The sequence below is a fragment of the Coregonus clupeaformis genome, chromosome 33, assembly GCF_020615455.1.
Source record: "Coregonus clupeaformis isolate EN_2021a chromosome 33, ASM2061545v1, whole genome shotgun sequence".
Taxonomy (NCBI): domain Eukaryota; kingdom Metazoa; phylum Chordata; class Actinopteri; order Salmoniformes; family Salmonidae; genus Coregonus; species Coregonus clupeaformis.
The window spans coordinates 19,653,160-19,666,979 of NC_059224.1; the positions used below are offsets into that span (position 1 = coordinate 19,653,160).

The following is a 13,820-nucleotide window of genomic DNA, read 5'->3' on the forward strand; positions in this document are numbered from 1 at the left end:
GAGGACCCGTCTCAGCTGAAGGTCGTGACAGTCACCTGATCGAAACAAACGCATGATCAGGGAAGTGCATGGCAAATTAATTTGCTTTTCTGTCTTTAGCAGTGCTATCATATCAGGTTTTTGATTGAGAACGGTTTGAAACAACATCTTAAGGAGCAGTTTAACATGCCTCGTATCAGCTAACGACATTTGGTGAGTCATACTGTAGCGCTATGTTGTCAAACAGGCCAACCTGGGGTGTAATCATTACGCCGATTCTGTTGCAAAACGTTTCGCAGAAAACCGTTTACTCCTAACGGAAAACGCAAACGAGAGTTTCTATTGGACAACTTCAGGTCGGTCTCTCCCCGTTATGTTTTCTCTATTTGCTTTCGTTTGGTTCTTATACGGTAAACGGTTTCCTTAATGAATACACCCCCTATCTTACTGACAGTAACAATGTCAGCTAGTTACAAAGTTTCCACTTTATAGCAGTCATATTTAATGCAACAGACATGTTGCTTGCTTATAACTTTGTTGCGTATTCTGTTTGTCAATTGAATTGAAGTTGACATCCTCGAATCTCTCTAATGTCCTTCCCCAGTGTGAACTCCACAGAAAGCAGCTGGCAGTCTCGTCCATCGAGTCTGTGAAGTTGGTCTTCGTCAAATCTTCACCATGCCTCTGTCAGCAGCCGTCATCAGTGGAGTGCAGAATTTGGTTCTGTACGAAACTAGAGCCGTACGTTTCACAGTATTTCCCCTAGACTTGATGAATGCATTATCTTCTCGAACATAGGCTGGAGGAAGCCTTCCATCCATTTGCGCATAATGCAATGCATAGCTTATTTCTTAACACATGAAGTATAGGGTTGGTATGTCCATATTACACTGTCTGAACTGTCATTTATAAACTATTACAAGGTGTTGGATATTTAGTCAAACGATTGCATTCAAGATCTCAAATGGAAAACGGTATTTTTAGTAGACCATTTGCTCATCATGTCTTATGTTATGACCTATTGTTTATAGTACATTAACACTAGATGGCAGTATGGGCACTGGCATAACGCAGTTTCTCTGGACCTCCGCAAGGTCGGAGTTCGATTACCGATTGCTGTCCATGGCGCTGAAATAGCGACTTGTCTGTGCGGCTGCATGCCTATCGAATCGAAGATAGGCTTTCTGTGCACCCAGGTCTTAGCTTTGCTTTAAATAATGGATAAATGTTTATTGGTAGGCTTCTTTGGTCGTCATTTTCTCATGTTAAGCCTAACATTTCACGAAGCTATACACGGTGTCGAAATGCTACCAATTTTTAACTGCTGACTGGTGGCAATAATGTAATACTTGTTCAGTAATTTAAAGTAGGAAATTCAAACATTGCAGATTGTAAAATAAATGTTAGCTGCAACAGCATACTAATCAGCTACCAATATATATTTTGTGTGTATATAGATATATATATATATATATATATATATATATATTCTGTCCTGTATAGGCTACCTGAATCTTTGTTGTGCATAAAACCAGTCTATTAATGCCAAATAATAGTCAGTCCACCCTTTCATTATGCAGTGTACCATCTATAGCTAAATACTGTATCTAGCTGCTATTAATACACTTTATTTTATTATTGCACATAAAATAGCCAAACAAAATGGAAAAAAAGTAGTCGGCTTGAGGATAAATTCAGCCGCTATTACAGTTGAAGTCGGAAGTTTACATAGGGGGGAGAGAGAGAGAGAGAGAACTGATTGGATTTTACTACTTCAAGTGGGATATAATGGTCCACTGGGCTCTGAGTATGTCAGGAATGACTTGTGAGCTCATTTAAAAAAGGATAAAAACCAAAACACCATATATTTTGTAAGTGTGTGTTCCAAGTTTTAATGTCACATACAGAAGTACAGTGAAAAGCCTTTCTTGCCAGCTCTAACCTCAACAATGCAGTAATCACAACAATGTAATTAACAAAATAACAAGGTAGAAAAAAAACACACAAGATATAAAAATAAGAAATAAGAAGAACACGATAAAGTAAGTAAGAATACTATATACAGGGTCAGTTCCAGTACTATATTTACAATGTGCCGGTCTGCCGGGATACTGGATCGATAGAGGTAGATATGTATAGGGGTAAGGTGGCATCGGGATATATAATAAACAGTAGTGTATAATGTGTAGAGTCAGTATAAATGTACAGTTGAAGTCGGAAGTTTACATACACTTAAGTTGGAGTCATTAAAACTTGTTTTTCAACCACTCCACAAATGTATTGTTAACAAACTATAGTTTTGGCAAGTCGGTTAGGACATCTACATTGTGCATGACACAAGTAATTTTTCCAACAATTGTTTACAGACAGATTATTTCACTTATAATTCACTGTATCACAATTCCAGTGGGTCAGAAGTTTACATACACTAAGTTGACTGTGCCTTTAAACAGCTTGGAAAATTCCAGAAAATGATGTCATGGCTTTAGAAGCTTCTGATAGGCTAATTGACATCATTTGAGTCAATTGGAGGTGTACCTGTGGATGTATTTCAAGGCCTACCTTCAAACTCAGTGCCTCTTTGCTTGACATCATGGGAAAAATCAAAATAAATCAGCCAAGACCTCAGAAAATAGATTGTTGACCTCCACAAGTCTGGTTCATCCTTGGGAGCAATTTCCAAACACCTGAAGGTACCACGTTCATCTGTGCAAACAATAGTACGCAATTATAAACACCATGGGACCACGCAGCCGTCATACCGATCAGGAAGGAGACGCGTTCTGTCTCCTAGAGATGAACGTACTTTGGTGCGACAAGTGCAAATCAATCCCAGAACAACAGCAAAGGACCTTGTGAAGATTCTGGAGGAAACATGTACCAAAGTATCTATATCCACAGTAAAATGAGTCCTATATTGACATAACCTGAAAGGCCGCTCAGCAAGGAAGAAGCCACTGCTCCAAAACTGCCATAAAAAAGCCAGACTACGGTTTGCAACTGCACTTGGGGACAAAGATCGTACTTTTTGGAGAAATGTCCTTTAGAAAATTTGTGTGCAGAACTGAAAAAGTGTGTGCGAGCAAGGAAGCTTACAAACCTGACTCAGTTACACCAGCTCTGTCAGGAGGAATGGGCCAAAATTCACCCAACTTATTGTGGGAAGCTTGTGAAAGGCTACCTGAAACGTTTGACCCAAGTTAAACAATTTAAAGTCAATGCTACCAAATACTAATTGAGTGTACAGTGAGGGGAAAAAAGTATTTGATCCCCTGCTGATTTTGTATGTTTGCCCACTGACAAAGAAATGATCAGTCTATAATTTTAATGGTAGGTTTATTTGAACAGTGAGAGACAGAATAACAACAAGAAAATCCAGAAAAACGCATGTCAAAAATGTTATAAATAGATTTGCATTTTAATGAGTGAAATAAGTATTTGACCCCCTCTCAATCAGAAAGATTTCTGGCTCCCAGGTGTCTTTTATACAGGTAACGAGCTGAGATTAGGAGCACACTCTTAAAGAGTGCTCCTAATCTCAGTTTGTTACCTGTATAAAAGACACCTGTCCACAGAAGCAATCAATCAATCAGATTCCAAACTCTCCACCATGGCCAAGACCAAAGAGCTCTCCAAGGATGTCAGGGACAAGATTGTAGACCTACACTGGAAGGGGCTACAAGACCATCGCCAAGCAGCTTGTATTTGGCTAAGGTGTATGTAAACTTTCAACTGTAATTGTTGAACTCAGTGGGGTTTGTCCGGCTAATAGCCTACACAAATGGGCTGCAATATTCAAGGTAAATTAAATCAAATTAGATTCAAATTGAGAGACTCCCCTGGTGTCCTGAGTCCTCCTTTTTTGAGTGCCAATGTTTTCACCATGGCCTTTAGGTCCAGGTTGCGGGCCCGACTGTTTTCTATACTGAGTTTTGCCAACCCAGAAAGTCTTTCCTGAGACATTGTGCATTATATGTCCATGGCGCTGCACACAATTTAAACGTAGTCTTGAATGATGCATGCCAAGATATACCAGAGATAAGGGACTGTTGATATTGCAACCACACAACTCAAACGCCAGTTCACCAGTATGAACTAAATTGCAAAAAGCTTTTTTTTGTTCAAGTCCTCAAGAACTGTTGTCTGCTAAAGATTATAATCTGCCAGCAATTAAGGAGAATGAGAAGCTTGATTTAAAGATGCTACAGAACTGCTGTATTTGAAGCACAACTCCCTTCTGCCCAGTTTCCCTGATGTTGTTATGGCAATTAAGCTGTTTTTACCATCCCTGTAGCTCTCGCGTCTTCAGAGAAATTGTTTTCTACTTTAAAAAATCGTAAAGAACGACCTAAAAAGCATTAAGCTCTTGGTCTGATATGCGCTTTTGAACACACTCATTGCACTGGGGCCGTCGTAGCCTTAACAACGGCATTTATTCACTGATATGCCCTCATACTTTCGATCAGTTTCTTTCTTCTTTTTCAGTCACATTCCTGAAGCCCAAGAAACAGAATCATAGCTTCCTTGTACATATGGAAATGAAAAAGGTTTATTATTTACTACTTTTTAGAGGATTACTGTCAGTGCCCCCCCTGCCTTGTGGGTGCTGCGGGGGTGTCTGGTACGCCAGTATGGGTAAGAGTATGTTGAAGCATCTAAACATATACATTTTTACAACATGAAGTTACTTGCTGCTGCATTCAGAAGATGGACACAGATGGGTCCTCACACTAAAACAACTGATAATCTGATCAACTTGATTTGTTGAATCAGAAGTGTTAATGCTGGGCTGGAACAAAAGCGCGCAAATGCTATGGGTCTCAGCAGGACGGCCTAGGATTGAGAAACACGTTTTGTAAAGAGCCAGAAATTATTACATTGTAAGAGTTTCAGTTCAGCCCTGCCCCTTTAATTGGCTCACTGATGTTCAGACATTAGCAACACAGAGGTGTAGATGAGAGGTAGAACAGGACAGCATTAACTCCGTTCCAGACTGTATTCTCAACGTGTTCATACTGGACGTCTCCACATCAAATCTCACACCAATATAGAGACACATAAGGGTTGGAAGAAAGACACTCCTATAGCATCTTAATTGTGTTAGTGAGAAAAGTCCTGCATGAAAAAGAAAAGCATATCTTGTATTAAACACAGTTTTTAAATAGTACTTTTCTCTCATCCGACATCTTCTATGGACCAAAGCACTGCTTTCATCTCGCTGTTGAGTGAGGCTCAATGTTTCATCCATGATGTACTTTAATGTGTAATGTAATAACATCCTTTAATGTGTTCTTTGATTCCAGAGGTATTTTCTTGTGGGAAGCAATCACGCCCAAACCAAACATCGTGTTCTGAAAATCGATCGCACTGAGCCCAAGGACCTGGCGATTATTGATGATAAGGTGAGTTGCTGCACGCCAAACCCCTGCTTTAGAGTGGCACCGACCGTTGCCCTTGTTATACAGCATGCCTCAGGAAAAATGGTGTGATCAGTCACCTGATCCTAAGTGTGCATGGGTGACAGATTTGCTGATGAAGGTTTAAGAGACTACTATACATTATCACTCCTCCCCTGCAGTCAGTCATTACCACGGTGGAGGAGATTTGTTTGTTCTCATCAGAATGATAAGGATTCTGATTGGTTTGTTATTATTGTACAGAGTCTACTGGTGAGCTCCCTTTGCATCCATCATCATCCTCCCATCCATTCCTGTAGATCAGGGTTTCCCAAACCTTTTCCACTCGGGGGGGCCCCCCTTTCAGCATTGGGGAACATCCCGCACCCCCCCTATGTGCATGTGCCACCTCTATTTCTATGGGCACAAGCACTATTCATGATAAACTGTTCACACCCCTCTTGTTTTTGGAGAGAATTTTGCAGATTTGAAAGCTTATTTCCTGTAATTCTATACATTTTGTCATGGGGTGCAAAGAACATTTTGCAGTTTTAAAGCTAATTGTCTTGCAATTCTATACATGCTGCCTAATGTATATTCAAGTGATATTTGAGTGACAAACAAAATGACAAAAATATCTATGGGCAAAAAAAAACAACGTTAGCTGACATGGACTAATTGATCTGGATATTTCTGACAAGTTATAAATAGCTTTCTAAGTTATTCAATGACTAACAAGGAAAACTGATGATGCACTACCCAATTTTGAAATTGCACCTTGTGCATTCTACTATTACAACTTTCAAGAGTAAGTTTAAAGCCGGACTGCGTTAAAGCCGGACCCCTGCGTCGACTTGGAAAGGCACACACCTGTCTATATAAGGTCCCACAGTATATAATTGCTTCTCACATCTATCTACGCGCTCTCTTCCTCTCACCTTTTCCCTTCGCTTGTGGACTTCAGTGCACATCAGCTGTCTGTGACCAGGCAAAGAAACTTTCCAAGTCAAACCTTCATATGACTGCTAACTGCTTCACACAGCCTACATTGTTGTCACGTCATAGTCACATCATACTAGAACTAATGCGTTAATAAACCTGCTACAATCATGTGGTGTAGTGTAGTCAGCAGCAATCAGTTTAGCAGACTTCCAGTGTTGGATAGCCATAGCCAGCTAGTTAACATAGCATCCCTCTCTGTTTGAGCCGGGTGTTTGAGTAGGCTAAACTAGCTAGCTGCAATTGACTATACTACAAAATATAGCTAGCTCTCTCTCTCTTTCTCTCTCTTGCATCTCCTTAAATTTGGAAGAAATGAATTTGTTCAAAACTGTTCAACTATTGTCTTTCTCTCTCTCTGAGTGAACTACTCAACACATTTTATGCTTTCAGTACTAAATTAATTATCTGATTCTTTGATTGGGTGGACAGCATCTCAGTTCATGCTGCAAGAGCTCTGATAGGTTGGAGGACATCCTCTGGAAGTTGTCATAATTACTGTGTAAGTCTATGGAAGAGGGTAAAAACCATGAGCCTCCTAGGTTTTGTATTGAAGTCAATGTACCCAGAGGAGGACAGAAGCTATCTGTCCTCCGGCTACACCATGGTGCTGCTGAGGCTACTGTAGACATTCATTGCAAAACAGTGTGCTTTAATCAATTATTTGGTGACATGAATATATTTAGTAAAGTTTTATCTAAAAAGGATAACTTCTTTTAATGTTTCACTTTTTATTTTTCTGAAATTCACTGAGGAGGATGGTCCTCCCCTTCCTCCTCTTAGGAGCCTCCACTGGTACAGTATGTACTGTTCTGTTCTCTGCTGAAGGAATGGATGTGCTGTCTGCGACGTTATGTTGTGATCACAGCAGAATGAACATTTTATAAATGTTTTTCAGTGTTCTGAAATCCAAAAGCTAGCACAGAAAAACAAATATTGACCAAAGCCGGGGCTTAGTCCCCAGATGTCTATGGGATGTACTGTTTCTACTGCTTGCACCTGTCTCAGCCAGAAGCTCAGTTTTAAAGAATCCAGAAGCACACTATTAACAATACGTTCCCTCTTGTCCCCAGCATGTCTACAACCAGCAGGAGGTGAGAGAGCTCCTGGGACGTCTGGATCTGGGCAACCGCACCAAGATGAGCCAGAAGGGCTCCTCAGGCCTGTCAAGAGCTGTGTCAGCCTACGGCATCGTGGGTAAGATTGTCCTCCTTGGACCCTCAATCCTCACAACTTCTTCTCCTCTACCAGTTGCCATAGGAACGGCCATGAGCCTGTCGGGCATGTCTTGTCTAGTGAGTACTGTACATGAGGGTTTTTTCTGAGATGTGTAGGCTAGTAGGACTGAGGTAAGGAGAGCTGATCCTGAAGCAGTCGTTAAGGGCAAAAAGTATGTTTTCTGTCCCCGTGTTGCTGTGGGAACCAGCTTTGGAGGGTTCAGAGATATTATAGAGTTAGTGCTCCTAGCAGGGAGTTAGTGCTCCTAGCAGGGAGTTAGTGCTCCTGGCAGGGAGTTAGTGCTCCTGGCAGGGAGTTAGTGCTCCTGGCAGGGAGTTAGTGCTCCTAGCAGGCTCTTTTTTTATAAGAGGCTAATCAATGCAGTCACTTGTTTTGGTTTAACTAATTGATCAAATAAAGGCTTAAAGGCGTAATCCAACCCCATTCAAATATATTTCTGGCCATAGTCTCTATGCCTGTTTCTACTCTCATCAGCACACGACACTACCTGATCTCTCAAGGCCTTCAGTGGCCCACTTGAAGTTTGACAATAACCAACTTCCTGCTAGACCAGTTTTGTTACTTAATTTCTAATTTTGGTGTCTGAACCTGAGATAAAACAAGATGTATTTTTCCCTGGGAAAAATGAAGCATCTCAAGGTGAAATGGCTGCTAATGTGAGGTTTTGATGATCTTGCTAGTAGAAATGTCAAGCTTTGAGATCAAGGTCACACTGAACGGAGGGGAGAAGTGAAGAAGGGATCCTGAGAGGGGAGCGTCACACAGCCTAATTATCCGTCTGTCTCGTTTCTGTTCACACACACACTCACACTCTCACACACACACATTTATTTGGAGGTTGAGTCGGATGACATTCAGTAGTTTCAATCTTCTTCTTTTTATATTTTTTTATATTAAATGCACTATGCATTATGTGGGTTGAATGCTGTAACTACACAGAATAAAACAATTAATAAAAGTCCCATGATGGTAGTGACTTCCCATTACTGCTTATCACCTATTAACCATTTATTCACATTACTTTAATAAAAGATTTCAGTTGTTGTGTGTATTACATTTGTTTTATTTGCTGACTTTATTATTTCATTCCAAGTCATCATCTCCTCTCTAAAACTGCTGCCTATGCTGTCTGACAAAATCACTATTTTAGTAGTTCTTCAAAGTAAATAAGGCATACTTTTATGACTCCTGAATACCAACTATCAATCACTTAGATCATATGTTTCAAACTCATTCCACAGAGGGCCGAGTGTCTGCAGGTTTTTGCTCCTCCCAGCAGACACTAGGCCGTCTATGGAATGCGTTTGACACCCCTGACTTAGAGCATGTATTTTCAGGTATATACAGTGAGGGGAAAAAAGTATTTGATCCCCTGCCGATGAACAGGCTGTGAGTGTGTCGTGGTCATTCAGCATGAAAAACAAATGGTCTCATCTATCATGAAGAAACATGCCCCCACACACACAGAGATAGGCACTCATTTGATTGTTGAGATGAGAATAGATACTGTACATAGACATATGAAAATGTGGCCTGAAAAGGTTCATGTTAAAAGTTGTATAAGTTATCTGGGTGCTTTAAGATGTCCTACAGTAATACTAGTCTTATTTGTGCTGTTCATGTGTATTCATTGTCCTGGTCTTGCAGGTTTTGTCCGATTCCTTGAGGGTTATTACATCGTCTTGATCACAAAGCGGAGGAAGATGGCCGACATTGGTGGTCACTCCATATACAAGATAGAGGATACCAACATGATCTACATCCCCAATGATTCAGTGAGGGTGACGCATCCTGACGAGGCCAGGTACAGTAGGTTGACAGTTATACACCCCACTGGAGATTTTCTCTCAATTCATACACACTCACACACACACACACACACACAGTGTGACGGCTTCACTGACCCACTAACCAAGTGTGATCAGCTAAGGGTCACTCAGTATATGGGTCTATATAACCTGCCGTGCACAGCAAATGAATATGGCATTTTCTAGTCTCACCTTTTTAATTGAGATGAGAAGGTAACATGTATGATGTTATATCTCAAAGACTAGGACTGTTTCCTATGGTGACCTGACAACTCCGGTGATGTGACTGTGGTGATGCGACAGGAAAAACTCCTGCCACTAGTATTAGGGGTTCTGACTATGTGGAATACAGCTATGACCGGAAGTGACTTTTTCAAAGCAGGTTAGGAGAACTTAAGCAGCCGGTCAGAAGAATTAACGTGACAGGTTAGGAGAATTAGGTTAACGTTAGGAAAGGGTTAGGGTTAGCTAAAATGCTCTCCTAACCTGCTACGAAAAGTCAGTTCCGGTCGTAGCTGTACTCCATCTAGTCACAACCTCTATTATGTAATTGATGCAGGTAATAACCATAAGAGATTAGGACTGTTTATTTCTCCTCTTGTAGATACGTAAGGATCTTTCAGAATGTGGACCTGTCCAGTAATTTCTACTTTAGGTAAGCGTGTGTGTGAGATCTTTAAAAATCCCACTCCCACTCCTCCTCATCTCTCTTCTGTTGTTTGTCAAGCCAATGCTCTTGTTTGTCACAAGTCTTTGTGGTCACGAGGCTCAGGTGTTTGCTGCAGTATTGAACCTGTCAGACAAACTCTATTCACAGTTCTTCACTTTTTTGTCTGCACTTCTCTGATGTCTGCGCTTCTGTCTGTCTGTATGCCTGGCTGTAAGTCCTTTCCCTGAATGTTTATCATGTGGTAGACTTTTGCCTGTTACTTTGTTGGAACAAATGTCACAAAAGATGTACAGTATAACTGAGGTCATATCTCTCACTCTCACGTGCAGACACACACACATACAGGTGGGGAAAAAAAGTATTTAGTCAGCCACCAATTGTGCAAGTTCTCCCACTTAAAAAGATGAGAGGCCTGTAATTTTCATCATAGGTACACGTCAACTATGACAGACAAAATGAGAAAAAGAAATTCCAGAAAATCACATTGTAGGATTTTTTATGAATTTATTTGCAAATTATGGTGGAAAATAAGTATTTGGTCAATAACAAAAGTTTCTCAATACTTTGTTATATACCCTTTGTTGGCAATGACACAGGTCAAACGTTTTCTGTAAGTCTTCACAAGGCTTTCACACACTGTTGCTGGTATTTTGGCCCATTCCTCCATGCAGATCTCCTCTAGAGCAGTGATGTTTTGGGGCTGTCACTGGGCAACACGGACTTTCAACTCCCTCCAAAGATTTTCTATGGGGTTGAGATCTGGAGACTGGCTAGGCCACTCCATGACCTTGAAATGCTTCTTACGAAGCCACTCCTTCGTTGCCCGGGCGGTGTGTTTGGGATCATTGTCATGCTGAAAGACCCAGCCACGTTTCATCTTCAATGCCCTTGCTGATGGAAGGAGGTTTTCACTCAAAATCTCACGATACATGGCCCCATTCATTCTTTCCTTTACACGGATCAGTCGTCCTGGTCCCTTTGCAGAAAAACAGCCCCAAAGCATGATGTTTCCACCCCCATGCTTCACAGTAGGTATGGTGTTCTTTGGATGCAACTCAGCATTCTTTGTCCTCCAAACACGACGAGTTGAGTTTTTACCAAAAAGTTATATTTTGGTTTCATCTGACCATATGACATTCTCCCAATCCTCTTCTGGATCATCCAAATGCACTCTAGCAAACTTCAGACGGGCCTGGACATGTACTGGCTTAAGCAGGGGGACACGTCTGGCACTGCAGGATTTGAGTCCCTGGCGGCGTAGTGTGTTACTGATGGTAGGCTTTGTTACTTTGGTCCCAGCTCTCTGCAGGTCATTCACTAGGTCCCCCGTGTGGTTCTGGGATTTTTGCTCACCGTTCTTGTGATCATGTTGACCCCACGGGGTGAGATCTTGCGTGGAGCCCCAGATCGAGGGGAGATTATCAGTGGTCTTGTATGTCTTCCATTTCCTAATAATTGCTCCCACAGTTGATTTCTTCAAACCAAGCTGCTTACCTATTGCAGATTCAGTCTTCCCAGCCTGGTGCAGGTCTACAATTTTGTTTCTGGTGTCCTTTGACAGCTCTTTGGTCTTGGCCATAGTGGAGTTTGGAGTGTGACTGTTTGAGGTTGTGGACAGGTGTCTTTTATACTGATAACAAGTTCAAACAGGTGCCATTTAATACAGGTAACGAGTGGAGGACAGAGGAGCCTCTTAAAGAAGAAGTTACAGGTCTGTGAGAGCCAGAAATCTTGCTTGTTTGTAGGTGACCAAATACTTATTTTCCACCATAATTTGCAAATAAATTCATAAAAAATCCTACAATGTGATTTTCTGGATGTTTTTTTCCTCATTTTGTCTGTCATAGTTGACGTGTACCTATGATGAAATTGACAGGCCTCTCTCATCTTTTTAAGTGGGAGAACTTGCACAATTGGTGGCTGACTAAATACTTTTTTCCCCCACTGTAGGTATTGAAGGGCATGATTCCAAGAGGGGTTACGGGGGCACCAGATGGGTATTTGAGGTTGTGGACAGGTGTCTTTTATACTGCACAATTGGTGGCTGACTAAATACTTTTTTCCCCCACTGTACTTTCAAGACTGGATCTTTTATTACAGTGATATTATGAATAGGTGAGAGAGAGGACAGAGCCACACTTATGGATGTATGTATCACCATCCTCTTCATTAAACACAAATATACACTCAGTGTACAAAACTCTTTCCATGACAGACTGACCTGGTGAATCCAGGTGAAAGCTTTGATCCCTTATTGATGTCACTTGTGTAGATGAAGGGGAGGAGACAGGTTAAAGAAGGATTTTTAAGCCTTGAGACAATTGGCATGGATTGTGTGTGCCAGCCATTCAGAGAGTGACTGGGCAAGACAAAAGATTTAAGTGCCTTTGAACAGAGTTTGGTAGAGGTGCCAGGCGCACCGTTGCTGGGTTTTTCACACAACAGTTTCCTGTGTGTATCAAGAATGGTCCACCACCCAAAGGACATCCAGCCAACTTGACACAATTGTGGGAAGCATTGGAGTCAACATGGGCCAGCATCCCTGTAGAACGCTTTCGACACCATTTAGAGTCCATGCCCCGATGAATTGAGGCTGTTCTGAGGGCAAAAGGGGGTGCAACTCAATATTAGGAAAGTGTTCCTAATGTTTTTTACACTCCGTGTACATCTCATTAAAGCAAAAGGTTATTGTCTATTTCTATCCATCCATCCATTGAATTAGATTTTATTTTCTTTCATTGAATTCTCATACAATCCATATTTTTTGTATTTTCTTTTTACACTGCTCCTTACAATGTAGAAAAAACACATAAGAAGAGAGGACATCACTGCCACCTCTGCTTGAGGTAACTAATAGTTATGTAGCATTAAAGTACAGTTGGACTCCTTTCTGAAGTGTCTATCTGTCAGAGTTTTTTGTCACTAAAGCCAGAGTGACACAAAGAGAGCTCAAAATACCCATCTGGTGCCCCCGTAACCCCTCTTGGAATCATGCCCTTCAATACCTACAGTGGGGGGAAAAAAGTATTTAGTCAGCCACCAATTGTGCAAGTTCTCCCACTTAAAAAGATGAGAGAGGCCTGTCAATTTCATCATAGGTACACGTCAACTATGACAGACAAAATGAGGAGAAAAAAATTCCAGAAAATCACATTGTAGGATTTTTTATGAATTTATTTGCAAATTATGGTGGAAAATAAGTATTTGGTCACCTACAAACAAGCAAGATTTCTGGCTCTCACAGACCTGTAACTTCTTCTTTAAGAGGCTCCTCTATCCTCCACTCGTTACCTGTATTAATGGCACCTGTTTGAACTTGTTATCAGTATAAAAGACACCTGTCCACAACCTCAAACAGTCACACTCCAAACTCCACTATGGCCAAGACCAAAGAGCTGTCAAAGGACACCAGAAACTAAATTGTAGACCTGCACCAGGCTGGGAAGACTGAATCTGCAATAGGTAAGCAGCTTGGTTTGAAGAAATCAACTGTGGGAGCAATTATTAGGAAATGGAAGACATACAAGACCACTGATAATCTCCCTCGATCTGGGGCTCCACGCAAGATCTCACCCCCGTGGGGTCAAAATGATCACAAGAACGGTGAGCAAAAATCCCAGAACCACACGGGGGGACCTAGTGAATGACCTGCAGAGAGCTGGGACCAAAGTAACAAAGCCTACCATCAGTAACACACTATGCCGCCAGGGACTCAAATCCTGCAGTGCC

General features: G+C 41.4%; 1 protein-coding gene across 1 annotated transcript in view; it reads left to right on the top strand.

The window, feature by feature from the left end:
- The first annotated feature begins 5 nt into the window (after window positions 1-5).
- Window positions 6-13,820, top strand: part of fig4a (FIG4 phosphoinositide 5-phosphatase a) — an 88,963-nt gene continuing 75,148 nt past the window's right edge. The window contains exons 1-6 of the mRNA XM_041860313.1: window positions 6-192; window positions 584-720; window positions 5,283-5,381; window positions 7,448-7,571; window positions 9,261-9,417; window positions 10,026-10,076. Coding sequence (XP_041716247.1) covers window positions 658-720; window positions 5,283-5,381; window positions 7,448-7,571; window positions 9,261-9,417; window positions 10,026-10,076 — 494 coding nt within the window. The 5' untranslated portion in view covers window positions 6-192; window positions 584-657. The remainder of the gene's footprint in view (window positions 193-583; window positions 721-5,282; window positions 5,382-7,447; window positions 7,572-9,260; window positions 9,418-10,025; window positions 10,077-13,820) is intronic.